Genomic DNA, 23,383 nt, shown 5'->3' on the forward strand with positions numbered 1-23,383 from the left:
TAAGCTACCAGAAAGAAGCAGAAAACCCGGTTCTTCCAACCCGAAACTTGACCAGAAAGTGGTATCTCTAATCATGAAGAACAAATCAATGTCGATACGTGATTTGGCCAAAACAGCAGGAACGAGTGTCGGTATGATTCAGCGTATCAAAAGGCGAAATCACCTGAAGAACTACAAGAAGCAGAAAATCTCGAAACAGAGTGTAGAACAGAAAAAGGAAGCTGCAACAAGGGCCCGGAAATTGTATTCGCGTCTTTTGGGTCCGGATGCATGCGTTTTGATGGACGATGAGACTTATGTAAAGGAGCACTCAAAAACCCTCCCAGGTCCACAATACTTTACTATCGTCGTTGGGGAGGATGAGAGCGATGCGGACAGGTCGATTCAAGTGGAGAAATTAGGTCGAAATGTACTGGTATGGCAAGCAATATGTTCCTGTGGTTTGAAGTCAACCACCGGAACTATAAATGCAGAAATCTATCGAGCTGAGTGTCTCTAGAAGAGATTACGGCCTTTATTTAAGAAGCATAGTACACCTCCACTGTTTTGGCTGAATTTGGCGTCGGCTCACTATGCCAAAACCACTCTCAATTGGCTTGCGGAAAAGGGTATACATTCCGTTGAGACCCATCGAACGTTACTGGGCAATCGTTAAGAGGGTATTCAAGAAGACTGGCAAGGCAGCTGGGACATGCAGGAGTTCAAAAAAATTTGGGCTCAAGTGTCCAAAAAATGCGATGCCACACTTGTCCGGAACTTGATGAAGAGCGTTCGATCAAAAGTTCGAAAATTCGTGAATGAATAACTTAAATTTCATCCGGTTTTCATTATGCTCAAGTTTAACCTCGTACAATGAGGCAAGTTTGAATAAAATATCGTTTTTTATCATAATTTGAAAGAAAAATTTGTGGATAGCTTATTTTCGGTACACTCCTTAAAATACACCCCCAAAACTGTCAAAATCAAAATAATTAAAAATTTATCAACCCAAGAATTTTTTACCAAAATATTGACCAATTTGGTGTCGATTTGAACACCTCTTATAATCCGTGGATGGATTTGAATCATCAATACTTTTTCTCTAGTTCTCCTTTCTAGTTTATTTAACGACTTTTAGTTTAAACTGTTTTCATGAAATGAATAACTGAACTTAGTGCAACTTTAATTTCATCAATGTTGAAAATTTTTACTCTCAAGATCGATCAAACGATGAATTATCCAGTGTCTCAGATCAGATTTTAACGCGTTGCGTGATGCTGAAAACTGTAACGTTGTTCAGGAAGTATTCGTTGATGTCCAAAACGTGTGTAGATTCGAATTTCGAATGCTTCGGAGTTTGGTCAGACTGTCCGATGTCTGAGTAATCGTTTTTTGTTCGTAGGACGACAGAACTGACACTAGATCGGATCTCTTCGGGATAATTTTAAATTTGATCGCCATTTGTTTATTAACCAGGATGAGTAATGATTTGGTCAAATTTGGAAGAGCAAGTGAGTTATTTTAACCGGTATGACGGCACGTTGTTTTAGATTTGTGTTTTTACGACTGCCGTGGGTTACGTAACACATCTGTACGAAAACCATCAAGCTGTGATGACCAATTTTGGTTACTTCGAACGACGCAAGCATTGGCGTCGTTTCGAAAACCGAATAGCCTCTAGTTTGTGCAAACTTTGACCTAAGAGGGACACTTGAACGAACCAAACAAGAGCAGCTCCTAATATGGGTCACGCGTGCATCCTCCCCTTGAAATCAGATGACACCAAACGGTCCGTTCGGAACTGGGTCAGACCACACGGTCAGCTCGACTTCGACGACACTTTTCCAACTTTATGACCAGCGACTGTGCTGCACTCATTATTCCCGTGAGCGTTTGTGCCAAAGCTGAAGATGATGATTACGGAAAGAAAGCACTAAACCAAACCGTAGTATATCTTAATGGTTATGTTTATGGGCTTTCGTGTGCCCACGACTCGGGGCAACATGGATTCGCCCTTCCGCCGTCATCGGATCGAGTCCGGCAGGGATATTTGCCACAAGCGAACCGAGATGCACTCATCAGTAGCGCTCCATCGATCGAAGTGTACAAGCACACCGCGCCAGCACGGGAAGGAACGATTGTGATCATCACACGATCACCGATGCAATTGCCGAAACGAAAAAAATAAAAAAAAGGCCTCACAGGAATCAGTGCTGCAGAATTCTGACAGGAAAATATTTTCCAGCTGTGAAAAATATTTACAGGAAAATATTTACAGCTGTGCCAATGCTGATCGAACTGTCGATGGCGGTAATTATTTTTTATGGATAGGTCAGTAACATTTCTGTGGGAAAAAAATGAGACCTACGGCGACTTACTTCAATCCCAGCGAATGAGTCAAATGCGACAATTATCTACGCTTCAGTTACAATCCGATTCATTTTGAGATGCAGCAACAAACTACGGGAATCAGTTCACGTCACATATAGTGGCAAGCTTTCGCTTTTAATGCGCGATCATCAGGTCAGAAATATTCACGGTTCCGCAGCGAGGCATAGATATTACACTTGGTGAAGGAAATGACATACCGTACTTTCCATCCGAGCGCCCCACGATTATTCACAATCATTAAAGGAAGAAAGGAAAGATTTTTATCGTGTCTGCCAACCAGTCAATAGTGATTTGCACAAAGGAACGGTTTTTCAACTCCGGCCGGCACACGGCACAAATATTGACATACAAGCACATGAATTTAGTAAACATCGAACAATCAGCTTGGGACGATCGCAAACCAGCCGCGACATTCATAAATAAGGAAGGCAAATATGCAGTTGAATGGCTTACGGATTTGCTTGACAGTATAACTTATACGACGACGAAAAAAAAATGTATATCTGAGGAACAATCGAAAACAGTGACCGGTTAAGTTTTATCTGGTCGATTTGTATCCCATCACTACCATCGCTGGAACCAATCGAAACCTGAAGAGTAAACAGTAAATATTGGCATTATCAATAATGGATCCAATTTCGAGCGGTCTGACATTCGCGAATGGATGCCGAGGTGGTACCTGGCTAAGTGCTGTTTGGTCAGGCGAACGTTTCAATATTGTTACTTCATTTGAATGTGGTGTGAAACATGCGTCACTCAGCTGGAAAAATTTCTTGTTCTCTTTGTACTCAGCAGCATAGTAGTTTCGGACACTATTTATTGTGACTTGTTCCAGATCGGCTTATATCATGTTGATTCTGGAATTATTCGAATCTTTCAAAAGTGCTGAAATGTTTGGAGGTTCCTATCAGGGCCGGTGAAAGAGGTGAGTGTGGTAGGTACAGGGTCCGGCACTCGAAGTGTAACCAATTAAAAAGGCCATAAATTCAGTTTGGAAAATTACTTTTACTTAATTCAAAGTACAAAATGTGTAAAAATAATACAAAATTCAGAATCAATTCACTTTTGCTCGATATGACCACCTTTTGCTTTGACTTGATGACTTGAGAGAGCGAAGGAGTTGCTTCGTTTGGCCGAATGTGACTTGCAGGTATTTTGGCCCACTCGCGGACAATAACTTTTTTCAGCGCCTCGAGACTGGTGTATCTTTTAGTTCGGACTTTGCTCTCCAAAATGGCCCAAAGAGAATAATCCATTGGATTCGCATCTGGTGAACTCGAGAGCCATTGTGTGGACGTGATGAAGTTCGGAACGTTGTTTTTCAGCCATTCTTGGTTCACTCGAGCTTTGTGAGACGATGCCGAGTCCTGGTGAAACGTCCATGGTCTGCCACCGAAATGTTTGTCTGTCCACGGCTTCAAAGCAACCTCCAGGATACTTTCCCGATAATATGTCGCATTTACCTTGACGCCAGGCTCGATGAAAACGATTGGAGAGCGCCCATCTGCGGTTACAGCGGCCCAAACCATTATCTGTTGCGGGTGCTGCCTCCTGGTGGCCAATCGATGACTCAAATTCTCGTATGAACGGTCGGTCAAGTAAACCCTATCGTTTTGAGAGTTTACGAATTGCTCAATTGGAAAAATTTTCTCGTCAGAAAATACAATGTTCGGAAATTGACCGCTTTCGGCCAAACGAAGCAACTCCTTCGCTCTCTCAAGTCATCAAGTCAAGGCAAAAGGTGGTCATATCGAGCAAGAGTGAATTGATTCTGAATTTTGTATTATTTTTACACATTTTGTACTTTGAATTAAGTAAAAGTAATTTTCCAAACTGAATTTATGGCCTTTTTAATTGGTTACACTTCGAGTGCCGGACCCTGTAGTACTACACACCCGAAAATTCCAAAGGTGGGTGATTACCCACCTGAAATTTCGAGTTAAAAATAATAGTAAAATTAGTGTTATTTATAACAAAAATATTTTTATGGTAATGAATGAAATCAAAATTATAGAATACTAGTATTCAAGGATATACAACAGGTAGGTAAGGCGTGGCAAGTGTCGTTTGAGCAAGCAGAAATCTTTTAGTTTTAGTAATTAATGTGCATAAGAATTCTGTCACAAGCTGAAAGTGACAACTGCTGTTAACTTTTCGTTTGTTGGTTCGGATAGTAACCTTTATCGGTACTTTTCGACATACCAGAGACAGAGTAATTTGCATTAATGAGATGCTTCACGTTCTCACCTTTCCGTTCTATATCTTCGCATAATAAAAATCACTCAAAATCCTTTGACATGGGACTACGTCTTTGTTTTCCATACTGGGGTGCAAATTTAGAATACATAAAAAAACGTTCAATCAATGGTCAGGTTTTGAACAACTACATCTCAATGATTTTTTAACTGGTTTTCGATATTATCATACATACTGCTTGCAAACTACGCATCGATTCGAGCAGATAAATCTATATATTTTTGGAAATTAATGATCCAAACTTCAATTAGCAACGAACCATGTCTAATTTTCCTTATTTCCCAAACCATTGTCGTGGTTTCCTCTAATAGATACGACAGTTCCGTATGTATAAGTTCGCGATTTCCATAAGAACTCTGCTATTTATTGAGTGCGTTGACATTTAAGGAAATCACTCACACAAAACAAGATTTAGTATCGAATCGATTTTCACTCTGTGCGGTTCGATATTGCCATAGAAAAGTTTGCTAACACATCGTTAAAAAAGTCCAGGAACTAACTAGGAAAAAAACATTTCTTATACAAAAAATTTTTTATATTCATCAACATGATCACCTTCAAATGCAATACAATCATTCTTGCGCTTTTCTAACTTCTCGATGCCATACTTACAGAATAATTTGTTCATGGCCCACAGCCGCTTTTACAGAGAGACAGCACGAGCTCCCGGGCCCACGATTTTAGGGGGCTCTTGACGAAACTCAGTGAGCAAAAAAAAACAGATCATTCAGTTTGTTTGAGACACCCGAATAAATGGATCAGGGTCATTTCGCCGAAAGCCGTTTCGCCGAAAGCCGTTTTGCCGAAAGTCATTTCGCCGAATAGGTCATTTCGCCGAAAGGGTCATTTTACCGAAAGGGTCATTTCGCCGAATGCCATTTTGCCGAATGCAATTTCGCCGAAAGAGTAACGTGTCCGAATCGTACTACTGCCATAATATCGTCTTGAAATTGAAGTGATACAGAAAAATTATAGATGACATACCCGTTTATTTCCACCTCGACAACTTTTTAATATTTCTGGAGCACAGTAAAACTGATTTATTTCAAACGTATGACTAGAATGATTTTCTTTTCAAAAAATTGTCAAGGTTTGCTAAGCATAAAATTGATCGCTACCATGTGCAAGCTCCCGGCCGAGCGGAGGCGGGAGAAGATTAACGAAGAGGATGTTTCTTTCAGTTCTATACGGAGTAACACTCTCCAATTCGGTTTCTCTTTTATGTCATTGTATTGATTCATCCACGTATTTGAGATTAATATCACGAAATTCACCTTTTTTGAGTTTCAACTATTCACAACACTTCATGGTGAACTCGTCGGATATATGTCTCCACATTTACTTGTTTACATTAATAAAAGAAGTTATTCTTCAACACGTACTTTTGTTGTCATATATTATCAACACTACCCTAACACGAACAATGGTTGTGTCTAACTATTTTTCTTTTGCATGTGAATATCAAACCTGCACATGAAACTATTAAATCTTCACTCATTACAGCAATCTTTCACTCAATTCTTTAGGTGCCTTCCGAAATCTATTATATCCCATTATAAACAATATTTCTTACTTGATTTTGATGTCACTTGATACTCAAGTCTCACAATGCACACATGTTCCTATAGCTACTGTATTATACTCCGAACTGAACTGAACTAGCTACTAACTTGTCTACGGGCCGACGCCCGAGACTAACGGATATTTTCCGCGCACTCTGAGACTGAACTGACTCCTAACTCTTTCCAACTATGGTTTTTTAAGCTCCTAACATTTACTTTCGGGTGAAGCCCGAAGATTTTAGTACAAGCCGAGCTTGTGATTTCAAGTAGAAAGTTCATCCGACTTACTCCCGAAGTTCTACCGAAAGTCGAGACCACTGTCGCTAGGCCAGAGGCAGTGACCAGTGTCCGCGAAAATAATAGCTTTGTTTTTACAACATTGCTGCGCTGACTAATGCTCGGAACTGTCTATGGTTTTATAACAAAGTTTCTTAAACATCGTTGCGATGACTAATGCTCGCAAATGTGCACGCTTCAATAACAAATTTTATACTTGAAGGTTGCAGCTACGCTGATATGAGAGTTTCCTTCACAATTTCCTACTTTTTCTACAATATTAGCAAATTCGAAGGAAAATTTGCTAAGGGCGCTGCATGCCCCCTTACTTACTGAGCTTGATGTTACCTGAAGGGTAGACATCAAGTCGAATGCGTTGGTTTATAACATTGAGGTTGGTAGCTGGATCACAAATTTCCGTATTTACAATTGCCAATTGGTTTATTTTTCGTTGTTGGCTATACGTTAGTTAAATTTCCTAACCTTACGATGGTCCGCGTGTGTGTGTGTGTTCTCCTCTGACGCCATCCTGTTCCATGGTATGCTTCTATTGTTGCTTTATCTGTGGCAGTGATCGAACGGTTGCTAGTCTCGGACTCTGGGTTCCGTGTCGTTCTCGTTCCTAATAGCTCGTTCTTCTGTGTTGGTGATACGTATTAGGGCTTCTCATTGTTTATGTACTCGCTTGATTGGACATAGTTGAAAATTGATCGTTGACTCCTTTGCATTTTGGACATCATTGGGATTACCGTAAGTAGTGATATTGGTATTCTGTATTGTTGCTTCTCATCATGGCTTCTCGTTTGGTACAATGTGTTGAGGCTCCTAGCAACTTTTATGCATTGCATTTGATTTCGTGGTTATCTTCTTCATAGTGTATTTTTAAACAACCAACTGTTTAATTTTTTTCACGTATTAATAAGCTTTGATTTTCCAATAATTGTTTATGGTATTCAGCTGAGCTTTGACGATGCTCACTGAATAAATTATAGGGTAGCAGTTTGTAACGCTGTTGCATACCCGCGCAAGTCATCTTTAACTGTGTTGACTGCATTTACTTCCTTCTTGTTTTGTTATCATTTGTACTTGTTGATGTAGCAATTTGTAACGTTGCCATTATTTTGATTTGTTATTACGTCTTCCATGTGAAATTTTTCCGCAATTTTTCGGCCTCGATTTTTCAGCTCTGCTGTTCTTCCTTCTGACGTCTTGGTGATTCCCCGGTTCCCTTTGTCTTCAACTTGCCACCGCATTCGATCACACCCTCTCGTTCTCTTAGGTAGCTTGGCTAAGCTACTGACATCCTTCCTTCTGCGACGACTATTTTCGGGCACACACACAGTTCGGGACTCCAAAAAAAACTTTTTTTCGTTTTGCATGATTCTGTGCCTGTAATTTAATCTATTTTCTATTCTATGAGTGTTATTATTATTATTTTATATACGTATTTTTTCATAATTTCATTGCACATCGTATACAATTTCTCGTTATCGTACATGTTCTTTCTATTAGTTGAATTTTTATGTTTATTTATATTTTGTTTTGTTGAGGTACCTCGAGGTACACAAGTTTTGTTACTTTAGCTAAACAGACAAGGTAACTATGGCAATCGAAAGGAAATACACCGTAATAGCACATAGTAGAACAACAACCAGGTAGAGATTTCAATGTGTGTAAGAAATTCAACGGTTGTTTTGCAAAGTGATTACCAAACAACTCAAATAAAATTCTTAGCGATGCGTTCTCGTTAACCGGATAGATGCGAAAAGTTGACATATATGGCTTTGCCGGCGTTTGGTTTCAACAAGACGACTTATGGTTTTAATACTATGGTGACCAAACAATTGGGCACTAATTATACTGAGCACAATATTTTCAGTAAATACCTGCACTCGGCAAAATGACCCTTTCGGCGAAATGACCCTTTCGGCGAAACGACTTTCGGCGAAATGACCCGTTCGGCGAAATGACCTATTCGGCGAAATGACCCGCTCCCCGAATAAATTTTGCCCCCCCGGGCCCATTAATATGAAAAAGCTATGCAGATCGTAGTCTAATTTATTCAATTTGTCCATTGTTTTCACTCAGGCACGGTGCATTGTCTTAGAGATGATTTTTCTTTTTCATATGAGGCCATCATTTTTCGATTTCGCACTACAAACCCATCAGTAACTCAATGAAATAATCACATTTGATGTTGATTTCTCTTTTAAGGTAGTCGATGTTAATTATACTTCGAGCATCTAAAAACTTACGAAATGATTGTTCAAGCTACCTGTTACGATTTCGGACGACTTTCCCATCTGAAAGCTAACACGGCACCGGAGAAAATGATGGGTCCATGATTCGTCCACTGCTTCATACCAACGCAAGAAATCCATTTTATAGCGACTAAACAGTGCTAAACAACTCTCTGGATCGTTGATGCGGTTGTTGCTTTTGTTCGATCCTGAGCGTACGAGGCACTCATTTGGAAAAGACCTTTTTCATGCCCAAATTTTCGCGTAAGATTGTAAAAGCACTTTCAGTCGATGTGCTAATCATCTCAGCACATCTAGCCCAACGATGTTTGATTTTGCGTTTACCCATCACGATTTGACTATTTTTTCCGGATGACTGATTCATTTGGCCACATTTCTTTCTTGGTCTCCCGTTTCGGGTTTTTTTGAACAGTGTGGTATGCACATCAATGGTTAAACTGTTCATACGAGACACATTTTTATTAAGGAAATGCAGGATATCCTCGATCATGGAGTATTGGATGAACGAGTTCAGCACCTTCCATCATCAATCCCAACAAACTAAACGGCCAGGGTGACCGAAATTCTCAAAGAACTAAAGACATAAAAGACTGCTACCTTAATATTCAAAACAAATATTAGCAGTGCTTTTGTAACTAGTTGGGTCAAATTGTCAAATTGTTTTAATGAAAATTTCATAAATTAGCATTTCGCATAACATCCTTATATAATTTGATGTCTAAAGCAAAATTAAGATGTGATAATAACTCTTAGTCTATAAATAACCATTTTATTCTTTTTTGAGGGAGCGTCTATAGAAAAAGTATTCAGAATTATGCAATATCATACTATGTTCCAAGAATGTAATTGTCTGGTTCAGAAGACTGAAGGTTTCTAAGGAAAAAAATGAAATATTGAATGTAAACTCGACTGTTGGTAAGATTAGAAAATGTTATTTATTTATACAAAACTGAAGAACTAAAACCAAAATACGCGTCGATTGTTTGCCAATTGCAAAGGAATCGAAAGTCTTTCTGTAATGTTTGTATCCATTTGATTTAATCATTTCATTTAGGCGGGACTGGACACCTCCCTGAGTTCTTAACTAAAGTTATTTGCATGTATAAACAAAACACATGGAAACATATTTTTTCTGGAAACTGCTACCAGACAGTGAAACTTGGGATAGGTTAAACACAAATTTAAAAATAGTTAGTCGTTCGCTCCAGTACGAAAAATTACCCATCTGGGCTTAACATGTTTCACCGGCCCTGGTTCCTATGACAGCATTTGTCCTTGTTTTCGTCTAAGGCTTCAAACATAGTCAACGAAATGGAATTTCAAATTTGCTACACGCTGAAATCAGAGAACTGAGTTTAATTTTGTTTGTCTTTGTTTTGGGGGTACAGATTTTCAATTGCAGTGCTGAAAAGGATCATTTGGATCCGGAAGATTGCGTTTGTATTCTAGGAATTAGGGTGGCAGTTTATTACAGTTTTCTAAATAAGTTCTCTCGTGTGTGTGTGTATGTTCGGAATATTTTCTCAAACGCGATGCAGCTAAATGCTAGCTTCATTAACGCTCGTTCGATGCGACTTTCGCACTGCGAAAAGTGCACAAACCTAATCAAATTATTCTAGATTTGCACTAAACTGATGCTTTTTACTTCCGATTTGCAAAGAAGTAATCTTAATAGTTCTTAAGATAACATTTAGAGCTATTAGAACGTCTGATTTTGTATGATGTTCCCCATCGTTGTCCATTTTTCGTTTTCTCCGATGCAAACGACCAGCAGCTGGGTGACGCAATCGCTCTTGTATGAAGCGAAACTGGCTTTGCAAATAACCCGCAACACATCTGCTCAGAGTGTCGATTAATTTCAAGCTTAACCAATTTTAGTTAAGAGCTTTTTTATGTGATTTTGTTTGTAGTTTTTTTCACAAATGGGCGGTCTCAACGGCCACAAAAATAGCAACATATAGAATTTTAATGTGAATTATTTCATTTCAGATTGGCAACAAGAAACTATCAAAGTACTGTACAGGATTCATTTCTGGTTTTCAGAAGGGTAAAATTGTGTAATTCTGCACACTGTATTAATCACTGATCGGAACGTTTTTCTCGAACACGATGCAGCTAAATACCAGTTTTTTGCGCTCGTTTGGTATAAATACACTCTCAGATCGAGGAAGGTTTGAATTTCTCCAACTTTGGCACAGATGTCACCTTCTAACTGAAAGTGTGAGATGTAGGTTTCTGGAATAGTACGGTTCACGTGGACAATTTCATACAACAATACCTAGTATTTCTATACGAAATACTTATTACAGACAGAAATGTTGTCGATAGTACAGTACTTTGTAGTTTCCCTTTCCACAATACCTAATTTCTTTCTTACTCTAACCTCATCACTATCAGCACGGAACAACGATTTCTAAAATACTCCATATATACCTCAAAGGACTAGAAAACTGCTCATAGTCCTCAGCACATTGCAATGATTATGAAAGAACCGATACTGCCCACTGATTTGCCAGCGTGAAAAGCAACATCTAGGTTTAAAATTTGTATTGATGACATTTGACTGTTTATTTCAATATAATTCTTAAGTTTAAATAACTAACTTGTTGAAACAACTGAGATATTTTTGTTGCTTTCATGCACACAGGTAACTTTGCTAGGAGTGTGTCATTGCTCAGTTGCACGAGTGACACCTTATTGAAACGTTTCATTTTCCTTTCAGGGTGTATTTCATTACTTAACTGTAACGTTTTATTACTCGTTCGTGGTGCGTGTCTTTGCTGGATGTCATTGATAAACTGCCAGCACTGTAAATAAAAAATGACAGTTTAGTTACAACAACATTTGCTCAGTTTTACCATATTTTACCCAATCAAAGTCAGAAAAACAATTGACATTTTAGTAGTTTTGTGATTACTGGCTTTTGCGTGCAGTGCTTATTTGGCTTTCAGATTTCAATACCGACTCTGCTTTCTTCAATAACAAGCATGGCATAAAAGAAAAATCCGCTCAAGAATTATTGTCATCTAACAATTCCCTGTTTTTTTTTATTTCCACCTCTCTTTCAGATTGCGCCAAGACAGTGACCTACTGCTGTCCCGATCGGCCCACACCTGGTCCCAGCAGGATTTACAGCAGCTCTCGGCCTCCAACAATAGCATCGCCGATAACAACAGCTCCGAAAGCACTTCGTCCACGGAAACGCTTAAGTGGCTCGGGTCGATGAGCGATGTTTCCGAGGCAAGTCATGCCACCAGCATGTCCGCCCTGTCCAGTGCCGGTAAGATTATTGTTTTTTTTGTTATTCACTTTCCAGGAGTGAGAATTTCGCAGAACTATTTTTTTTTTGCTTAAAATGATTCTGTTTAACTGAGGCGTGGTTCGTGAAGAACGCGAATTTTCAAAATCGGACACAACCCGATTGAACGCTGCTATTGTGCTGATCCCAGCCCCCATTTCGCCTTTAAATTATTAATTCTATGTGTACTAATTGACCGCAGGGCAGCCCACGCTATTGATTCGAATCAATCGTTTTTGCAATGCTTTGCAGAAAGACACATTGGCGCGGAAAGGCCACACACGCCGTTGTAAAAAAAAACCGGAACGGTCCCTCTCTATCCCAGTCTGCACATGACGACGGTACATGTACTTATCGGAGCCTACCTCCACCGTGCCTAGTTGAGAAGATTTTTTCTTTTCAGTGGTTGATCCAATTCGGCTCGATTCGACTTGATCAGGCTCGGCAAGTAGTCGTTTCGGTTTGCTGCTAATCAGCGGGCCATGTGTCAGCGTCGGCCGACTGAATCGCCAGTGATCGCAGCGGGCTGGCGGCTAACCACCACCGTGACCAGTCTCAAGGGATAAATTTGCATTAACAGCTCAATTCATTTGTCGGTGTTTGCTGAGATTGGAATTTTTTTTTCACTCATTACCACACTCATTTGGCCGCGGTTAATTCATATTTTGTTTGGAACATAGCCGAGATCGTGCTTTGTTTATGCCGGGTTTCACACTTGTTTCTTGTACGCAGTCGTTGAAGTCTCCGGAGGTTTCTCTTTTGTGTGTGTTTATTTTTGTATATTGAGTATAAATTTTATTGTTATTGAGCGTTATTGTTCGCTCAAAGCTTATGGAATATTTCACCACCATTCAGGTATTTCATTGCTTTTTTGTGAGTTCATTCATTTTTTTAATGGACCGGGTGAACTTTGACCAAAGAAGTTCATTGTCATTGATGGTGAACGATCGTTTGGGCAGTGGTTTTTGAATGACGTATGTTTCAAGTTTTGTACAAAGCCTACTGTTCTTCTATTTCAAAAAGGCTTTCTCTTAAGCTTTACAATTATGTTGGGAACCGACTTGATAGCATTGTCTCTCACATAACATCTCTTTTTTTATTTATTTTATTCGTTTCTCGTGAGCCTTGGAAATTGGAATCAATAGGGTAACCGTACCATTAATCGGCTCAGTTCAACTATGCATCTCATACATAAAAGCCATTAGTTAGAGTGAAACCAATGTGTTGTTATAACAAAGGTACTGACCCTAATGAAATTGGCTGTTAGTCAAATAATCAGTAAAATAATGTGATTGCTGGACTAATGCAATGGCTTCTGATATAGTTACCCCTTCTGCTTTAGTGACGCTTTTCGTCCCGAGAAGAAGTTGTCCTCGAATTTCTATAAGACACCATTGCAAAAATCAACTCATAAATCAAAAATCAAACAAGCACTAATATATTTATTACTCGCCCAAAGTAAGCATATTTTTCAGGCTTTATTTGCCGCACTTGAAATGTTCAAGCACCGCACTATTGTCTGCATTCCGTGGGCCACTGCAATCGATCCTTTTGGGCCAGTCATCCACCGGCATGGTTTACTGCACATCGAAAACTTCGCCAGATAATAAACCACCGTCACTTCGCCTATCCGGGCTTTCAGAACACCCAATTGACCATCAAAAGCACGCGCTGTCGGGCTCGGGTGGCTGCACCACAGGCTCGAGCGGCCGATGAAAAGTGCGCCCTACCAGGAATGATATGAATAGCATTCTTGACAGGCGCCTGCTTAACAAACACGACCACGAGCTGGCCGGCGGTCGCATTTGTTCTGAAGTTGAACTCACGAACTTGAACTGGACCAAGAGACGATAAAGGATCTCGGTTCCGTGGTGGAGTCATTTTTTTTCCTGTTCCGAAGTGTACGAAGTGCATTTGGGTGTGACCGTTCGCTTGATCAGACACGAGTGCGGAAGGGTCTTGAGTGACTAGATATCACCACTCGAGACACAACCGACGGCTCGTTGAGACTGGTCAGTTCTGGTAAAATAATACCCGGGACAGGACTTTGCGGTTCCATAAACGAGATTGGTGCACATCGTGGAGAGGTTCAAAGGCGTGCGGCGATAAGAGGAGATAATTTTTCCTAGAAGCTGCTAGGAGTTTGTAATTATATGCATAATATTTTATGTTGATAACTTTTGAAAGATTTGAATCTGAATAATTCCAAACTTTTATAAATATTGTTTTTTGCCAAGATAAATCATAAAAGCAAGCAGTTGGGAAATACATCGAGGGAATTAATTATTGATAATCTGCATGTTATTGCAAATGTCATGCAATTAGTTACTGTTCCATATCTTGATTAGATGTTACCTGTTTTTTTTTTCTCAACCTAGTCATCAGTTAACTTGAGCAAATTACGCTTATCCCGAGAAGTTACATTTATTGCCGTCTAATGAGTTTATTTGTCATGTTGTTATGTTAGTTTATCAAGTTGGTAAGTGAAGTCGTTTGCAATGCTAAGGTTCGGAAAATTTTAAAACAAAACGAATAAAATGAATAAAACGAACTTCTATGCTGACAGAAATAGTGAAGACGAAAATCTGTATGAGCTAATTTCTAGTCAATGTAACAAAAATTTACGAATATATGTTCTCATATCAATATTAAGTTTGTCTCCAACTTAACTTTTCTATCTTTCAACCGTATTACTCATGTTTCTGTCGTAATGTTCACTTATCGATTTGATTCGACCAACTATTGCGACTGTATGAGTTTATATGCATCCTTTGCCTACCTAGCAAATATGTGCTTATGTAGCTCAATCGATACACGGATGCTTTTTATGATCTAAAGATGCTCGGTTCGAGTCCCTATCGGTACCAATATTTTTGTTTTTTATTTCATTTCTTGCCATGTAATTTTCATGAAATTCTGTTCTAAATGATTGATGCCTTTTATTACACCAAATTCAATAGAACTTTACAGGTTTCTGTGTTGAAAAGTCTTCCCCAATTTGAAAATTTGTTCAAGACAATACACACATTACTAAGCACATCAATGTAAAAACTGAGGCTGAGAAAACTACAAATAAAACATCTCGCTCACATTTAAGACTTCATTGCTCAAGTTATTACTATTGCTTCGTTTATTTTATCCTGGCCTCAATCATTTGTGTTTATTGCTGAAATATATTTCGGATAATAAAAAAAACCACTGGAAATCTTAAATTTAAAATTTTTCACATCGGAAAGCTGTGGTTGCTTCTACGTATCTGAACAGGATCAGATAAAGCTGAACAAAGAATCAAGGCTAAACGATCGAAGCTAGGATTCATTGATCATTGATCTGCACCGGAGCCGGTCATGTCCGAACGTAGATCGAGTGAGAAATGAAGAGGAATGTTAGTGCAGCAATTATTTCTACTAAAGAAACAGATCCAAGGGAGCCTAATTGAAGGAATAAGGTGGATGCGAAAAAAACTGGAGCTCCAAATTTTTTATATTAGCTTTTGCGCTTGCACAGGAACACAAATTTTTTTCTTCTATCTATTGAGCCTTTCTAGGCCAACTCGGATCACTCGGTTCTGTTTTTTTATTATTAATAATTGGCCCATCTATTCTCTGGCCTGATTTCATCAACAACATTAGCATGGCCACTTTCAACGTTCCCCAAGACAAGCTTTAAAATACCTTCCTGGACAGAAATATTATACGGCTAATGGAAGGGGAAAGGAGATAGATTTTCAAACACATAAAGCTTTCGAAACACACAGATTTTTCTTACCTATCTCCCAGAAACACAATTGTTCTAGTTTGTTTTGGTAAGATTTTGCATCTTACCACTTTTGAAAAAATTCTCATGAAATTGTATTTCGCAAACAATGTTCAGGTAACCCAAGAACTCTTCCAATACACCTGAGTTGTACTTAATAAATAAATTTTGAGTTATCGTTAAATGGAACCTCTAGAAGACACTCAATATACTCAATCCACTCAAGACACTCAAGACATTCAATCAAAATACTCAATACACTAAATCAAAATACTCAAGACACTCGAAACACTCAAGATTCTCCAGTCGCTCAAAACACTCACGACGCTCAAGACACTCAAGACACTCAATCAAAATACTCATGACAATCAAAACACTCAAGACACAAGAGGGTCAAGACACTCAAGATACTCAAGACACTCAAGATACTTAAGACACTCAAGATACTGAAAGCACTGAAGACACTCAAGACACTCAGATGCTAAAGACGCTCAAAACACTCAAGACGCTCAAGACACTCAAGACACTCAATCAAAATACTCATGACAATCAAAACACTCAAAACACTCAAGACACTCAAGACACAAGACACTCAAGACACAAGACACTCAAGATACTCAAGACACTCAAGATATTCAAGACACTCAAGATACTGAAAGCACTGAAGACACTCAAGACACTCAAGACACTCAAGACACACAAGACACTCAAGACACTCAAGACACTCAAGTCACTCAAGGCACTCAAGACATTCAAGACGCTCAAGACACTCAAGACAGTCAAGACGCTCAAGACACTCAAGACATTCAAGACACTTAAGACACTCAAGACACTCAAGATGCTCAAGACACTCAAGACACTCAAGATGCTCATGACACTCAAGACACTCAAGACACTCAAGATACTCAACACACTCAAGACACTCAAGACACTCAAGACATTCAATCAAAATACTCAATACACTAAATCAAAATACTCAAGACACTCGAAACACTCAAGACTCTCAAGTCGCTCAAAACACTCACGACGCTCAAGACACTCAAGACACTCAATCAAAATACTCATGACAATCAAAACACTCAAGACACTCAAGACACAAGAGGGTCAAGACACTCAAGATACTGAAAGCACTGAAGACACTCAAGACACTCAAGACACTCAGATGCTAAAGACGCTCAAAACACTCAAGACGCTCAAGACACTCAAGACACTCAGTCAAAATACTCATGACAATCAAAACACTCAAAACACTCAATACACTCAAGACACAAGACAGTCAAGACACAAGACACTCAAGATACTCAAGACACTCAAGATATTCAAGACACTCAAGATACTGAAAGCACTAAAGACACTCAAGACACTCAAGACACTCAAGACACACAAGACACTCAAGACACTCAAGATGCTCAAGACACTCAAGACACTCAAGATGCTCATGACACTCAAGACACTCAAGACACTCAAGATACTCAACACACTCAAGACACTCAAGACACTCAAGACACTCAAGACACTCAAGACACTCAAGATACCCAAGACACTCAAGACACTCAAGACACTCAAGATGCTCAAGACACTCAAGGCACTCAAGATGCTCATGACACTCAAGACACTCAAGACACTCAAGATACTCAACACACTCAAGACACTCAAGACACTCAAGACACTCAAGATACCCAAGACACTCAAGACACTCAAGACACTCAAGACAGTCAAGACACTCAAAACACTCAAGACACTCAAGACACTCAAGACACTCAAGACACTCAAGACACTCAAGACACTCAAGACACTCAAGACACTCAAGACACTCAAGACACTCAAGACACTCAAGACACTCAAGACACTCAAGACACTCAAGACACTCAAGACACTCAAGACACTCAAGACACTCAAGACACTCAAGACACTCAAGACATTCAAGACACTCAAGACATTCAAGACATTCAAGACATTCAAGACATTCAAGACATTCAAGACATTCAAAACATTCAAGACATTCAAGACATTCAAGACATTCAAGACACTCAAGACACTCAAGACACTCAAGATGCTCAAGACACTCAAGACACTCAAGATGCTCATGACACTCAAGACACTCAAGACACTCAAGATACTCAACACACTCAAGACACCCAAGACACTCAAGACACTCAAGATACCCAAGACACTCAAGACACTCAAGACAGTCAAGACACTCAAGACACTCAAGACACTCAAGACACTCAAGACACTCAAGACACTCAAGACACTCAAGACACTCAAGACACTCAAGACACTCAAGACACTCAAGACACTCAAGACACTCAAGACACTCAAGACACTCAAGACACTCAAGACACTCAAGACACTCAAGACACTCAAGACACTCAAGACACTCAAGACACTCAAGACACTCAAGACACTCAAGACACTTAAGACACTCAAGACACTCAAGACACTCAAGACACTCAAGACACTCAAGACATTCAAGACACTCAAGACATTCAAGACATTCAAGACATTCAAGACATTCAAGACATTCAAGACATTCAAGACATTCAAGACATTCAAGACATTCAAGACATTCAAGACATTCAAGACATTCAAGACATTCAAGACGCTCAAGACACTCAAGATACCCATGTTCAAATGTATCATAATCACCCTAAACATCCACAATCATTTGATGCGCTTCAGCTGCACCTATTTAAACAAAAAACTAAAACTACACAAAATCGTTCATTATTAACACAGTTATAAACAATGCTTTTTTAACAAACTCGAAGCAAAATGAACTGAATAATAATGACAGATGTCTAACCTCTTGAAACTATCGACATCAGCTGTTACTGTTCAATATTCATAATAGCCAGAGCCATCTTTTGCAAACGGACCGAACTAATTTGTGCTCCCAATACAAAAATTATCTCCGGGAAGAAGTTGCAAGAAATCTCAAAAAAAAATTTTTTTATATCGTTTTTTTACACCCGGCTTTAATCTAGTTACGGTCGTGCGGCGGAAAAAAATGGACGGCTTTTTCATGAGTTTAGAATAATAACCGAAAAAAAATTGCAACAATAAAACATTTGAAAATGTCTATGCCTTTTGCCTCTCTATACAGAAAAGTAATAGGATTGCTGGAAAACCACCTTCGAACGAAGCCTCGAAAACTCATAGTGTTATATACCATTCGACTCAACTCGACGAGGTCAAAAAATGTCTGTGTGGATGGGCGTGTGTATGTGCGTGTGTATGTGCGTGCTCCTTTCAAAGATTTGTTTTTTCCGTTCAATTTTCTCGAAGATGGCTGAACCGATTTTAACAAACTTAGGCTCGTTTGAAAGATACTATTGGACCATCTATCAAGATCGAAGATCAAATACCTGAGACTTCTGGTTCCGGAGATATGATGGTATAAGTGATAAACGACGAAACGTGTTTTTATTTACCATTCAATTGAAGCATGCTTTTGTGAACTACTTGAATCAATCTGGATGAATTTGTATGAAAAATTCACCCCAAAAAATTAATAATAAAACTGTGTCAAGAAAAAGACATTCTCAAACCGCTAGGTGGATTAACAATATCTAATTTCGTGTTCGTTTGTGATTTTAATGTAGAACAGCCGTTTCTGAACAAATAATTTAAAATGTTGCACCCTATTAGGCGGGAATGTTTGTAGTCGTTGTTATAGACATTTTGTTAAATCTTGGTACCTTGTGAAAATTTTGCTGCTAACTAATGCTTAAGTGTATAGTTTCCCTAAAAATGTACTTCGAACCGCGAAAAAAATGTTTTAACGAGAATCCATTGACTTTTAGCCATATTCGAATTCAATCTCAAACGTTTTTTTAATTCTTCAAAACCCCCTGTAGGAAACAGTAAGAGATATACAAATTAATTCGTTCTCAGTTGCATGATTTAGAAAGGCATCTGCAGTTGTAGTAGGATAATATTGGAATTTACGAAATTGAAACTGTGACAATCTTGCGTCGTTGGTTTCGTGATCATAATCTTCCTAGTGAAAATTTGTTCTCAGAAAAAAAAACCGAGTTTAATCTTTAACGTTCTTCATCTCGATCTGCAGAATCCTCCTTCATGTAGTGATCATCAAAAATCCACAAACTATGTAATTGTAAGTAACCCAAATGTTAAGATGGGATTGAATTCAATGAGTTTACTTCAAAGAAAAGTCTCATACCCCCCTTTTTCAGTGAAAATCATCCTTTTTACATTCCGAGGTTACATTAACGGCAAAAAAAACATTGACATAATGTAGGAAACACAAACAAATTATTTGTTCTTATTCTACCTCTGCTAGTAAATTTTCCGTTTCTCAAACCATTCACCATCCTATGTTTTTCCGCCCTTGCCTCAGCAGTGTCCCTGAACGAATTCCTTTGTCACATACCACACATGAAAACGAAACCGAAACCACCCAACTCTCGCTCTCGATTTGGTGCAGAAACAGATACGAAAACTGGGATGTCCTAACGCTAGCAGCCCATAAATAAATCTCGGCTCGAGTTTTCCCCCTGCCGACGACGAGTTGATATTTGATCCAGTTTTTTTTTGCTCCGTTGTTATTTTGCCTCGGAGAACAATGAATCAATCAACGACAGCGACGACGACGACGACGATCGAAGTGATGGTTGATCGGAGCTCGGAGGAAATAATGACTCCACCGAAGCCAGGTCGCGCTACGGAAGGGCTTCCAATTTGCATATCGAGCCATGTCGCAACTCGCAACTGGTCGTGCTCCGATCTCCGGGCCTGATGATGCGGATTGGGGCCTGCTGAGAATTTGGACCCCGGAGGGACGACAGCAAGAATATTTGAGTGAGTCAAATGAGTTGAACAGAAAATGTATTACCGGTGACCGGACGGGGGCCGACGCTTGACGAAATGAAATTACCGTGTCCGAGCACAGAAACAAAAAAAAACTTGACGACCACAAACAATAAGAGTTAGATAATGTTTACCGCTAGGTGGGGTAATAAATTTAGTAGTCGGTTTTTGCGCAAAAATTTCGACGGAGTTTTGGTGGTTTGATTTGTTTTGAGACATTGTTTTGCTACATAACATATGCTGGTGTGTCAACCCGATCAGAAATTCATAACAGAATTTCGTTAAAACTAAAACGTCCTCTTGTGACAATTTCAGTTACATCAGCTGTGTAATGAAATTTATAATGCAGCTCTGAAGGGGGAAGTGTTTTTCATCATTTTTTGTCATTGAGACCGACTCTCAACATTCGGTCGAATTGCGGTATGACTCATCAGCCATGATCAATTGATATCTAGAGATTTGCAAAGTACTGTACGGCTGGGATTGTTTGGTCCTATCAGGATAAACTATGCCATTGCTATTGATCACTACTCGGTGAAATTTTTTTAACGGCTGTCGTTGTTCCTTTTAACTGTTTCAAGATTAAGGTTTCATTGTGTCATAACAGAATAAGTTACGGTTCACAGTTAAAATTAGCGATGATGCAAGCACAAGCATTCGAATGAAGCCCGTCCAAGGTTCTAATCAACAGATCCATCTATTCGTAACTTTTAATGGCCACGCAGACCGGTGCAGACGAACAGATTTACTACCCTTTGTAATGCGATAGTCGCACCCCTAGAAAGCACCCGACGCATCGATTCAACCAATCTCTAACGTCACATTCTAGATAATCCGTACTCTCCGGGCCGTGATTGACCGAACAGGAGAGGTACCATTTTGTGCGAAAGAAACCACCGACGGGGAAGAGTTGATCTTTGGCACTGATGGGCCTCGGAAGATGTTCGTTGCCGCGTGGACTCGAGTCCATTTGCTTGCCCTCGTCGATATCGGAACGGCGTAGAATATTATTGATGAGGTGCAATAAAATCTGTAATTATAGTGTCTCGTGTGATCAACATCTTGAGAGCAGAGCAGCCCGGTTTGGAAGCTGACTTGGTGGTGGTCAATGACATTCCTCTTCAAAGTTTCCGCTCGGCCGGGATGCTATCGGCAGGAGGGCGGCGGCTGGATGAGGGATATACGATTTTTGCCCGAACCGATCCCGCGTGCGGATAGAGCATCAAATGAGGAGACGCATGACATCCGGAGTTAAATCATCGCACTTAAATCATAAAGCCGGCTGGCTGACTGGCTTGGCTGAGGCAGCTGATTTCCTCGCAGGCTTGAGATCACAGAACTATGGCAGCCGGAGGAAGAAAGAAAAATAAATAATATCCATCTGTTTATTAGCGATTTGCATGAAAATAGTTCTACAAGATTGGCTGCTTGTAGGTGAGAAATCACTTTACCATTCCGCTAGATTGGATCGGAAGGTTCAAGGCATCCGGTGGAGTGTGAGTCTCGTTGCTGATGACTGTAAAAGAGGAAGAGACTCTTTCCCCAGAGAACATGTCATGCGAATAGTTATTAATCGGCTTTGCTTTAAGCTCGGGAGTATTTCCTAGCCACGGAGATTGGTTGTTGTGTTCTATATAATGTAATTTTAAGTGCAATTTGTAGTTTTTTCAATGACTTTTTTTAGTGAAATAAGGATAAATTGATATTACGAGATTTGATTAAATGTTAGTGCCTGTATAAAAATTCAGTTTCCAGTTATATCTTTTTTTTTTCGTTTTATCTCTAATCATTCATACATCATTTTTCTGAATTTTTCGCAGTACATTTTCTCAATATCATAGCCATTGACAAATTTTTGTTTGAAATGCGAGTTCTTTGCATTTAATGTTTAAATTTCTCGAAAGCAGTTACTTGTAGGAGGAAGGTCACTAAGAGCAAATTTATTGCATGTTATCTGTTGAGCCATGTTCTTCTGTTTAATTGGCTATTCTACGGTAACTGACTTAATTGTAATTGACAATAATCAAATTTGCAACACATGTAAAATAAAACTATTTAATAAAGAAGGCGTTTTATTTGAACATTTTTTTCTTGTAATTAGGGTTGGTGATTACTGATAATTTGACAGAAAGCAGCTCGATATTTTTCTACATTCTATACAACATTTTCAATCTGGTAGATGATGCTACAAGAACTCGCTGCCTCTCAATGCATGAACCGTGAGAGAATTTTTCTACATTTCTTCGCTCCATCTCATACTCTGAGTATTTCACGGCCTATAACAAAATATATACAATCTGGCAATGATCGGCGGTGTGTGGGATTTACCCAGAGAGAATCGAAAGTTGACAATTATCGCAGAAAATTGAATCGATGAATCGACTTGATGATTCTTATACATGGTTACAATATTTCAAAACCCTAGTGTAGAGCATTCTAACTATGGCATTTTCATAAACACAACTTATACAAAGGTTATATGCACATAGTTAGAATAAGCGACAATAGTAAAATGATTCTATCGCAATTATCCACTACCCGTAAAACGAGAATGAGCGACCGTTCGTTGTTTCAGAGCGGGTCCCCACAGCAGCGTGCTAACCGGTGATGCTCAGACGAGCCATCGAGAGAAATTCGCTCTCGCACTGGTATCCATTCTATGTTAAATGAACCATGCTGGTTTTTTGTTGCTGAGACGATAACCGTCTCTCTTTGATGGCAAAGATTAAATCGTGTGAAGAGTTGGCAGAGAGCGTTCTTTGATACGATAA

General features: G+C 39.3%; 1 protein-coding gene across 5 annotated transcripts in view; it reads left to right on the top strand.

Annotated features, from left to right (window-relative positions):
* LOC131431478 (protein Shroom) overlaps positions 1–23,383 on the top strand; it is a 547,622-nt gene that overhangs the window by 252,656 nt on the left and 271,583 nt on the right. For all 5 annotated transcript variants that reach the window (XM_058597214.1, XM_058597217.1, XM_058597216.1 and 2 more), the window contains exon 4: positions 11,794–12,005. In XM_058597214.1, coding sequence (XP_058453197.1) covers positions 11,794–12,005 — 212 coding nt within the window. The remainder of the gene's footprint in view (positions 1–11,793; positions 12,006–23,383) is intronic.

This window comes from Malaya genurostris, chromosome 2, assembly GCF_030247185.1.
Source record: "Malaya genurostris strain Urasoe2022 chromosome 2, Malgen_1.1, whole genome shotgun sequence".
Classification (NCBI taxonomy): domain Eukaryota; kingdom Metazoa; phylum Arthropoda; class Insecta; order Diptera; family Culicidae; genus Malaya; species Malaya genurostris.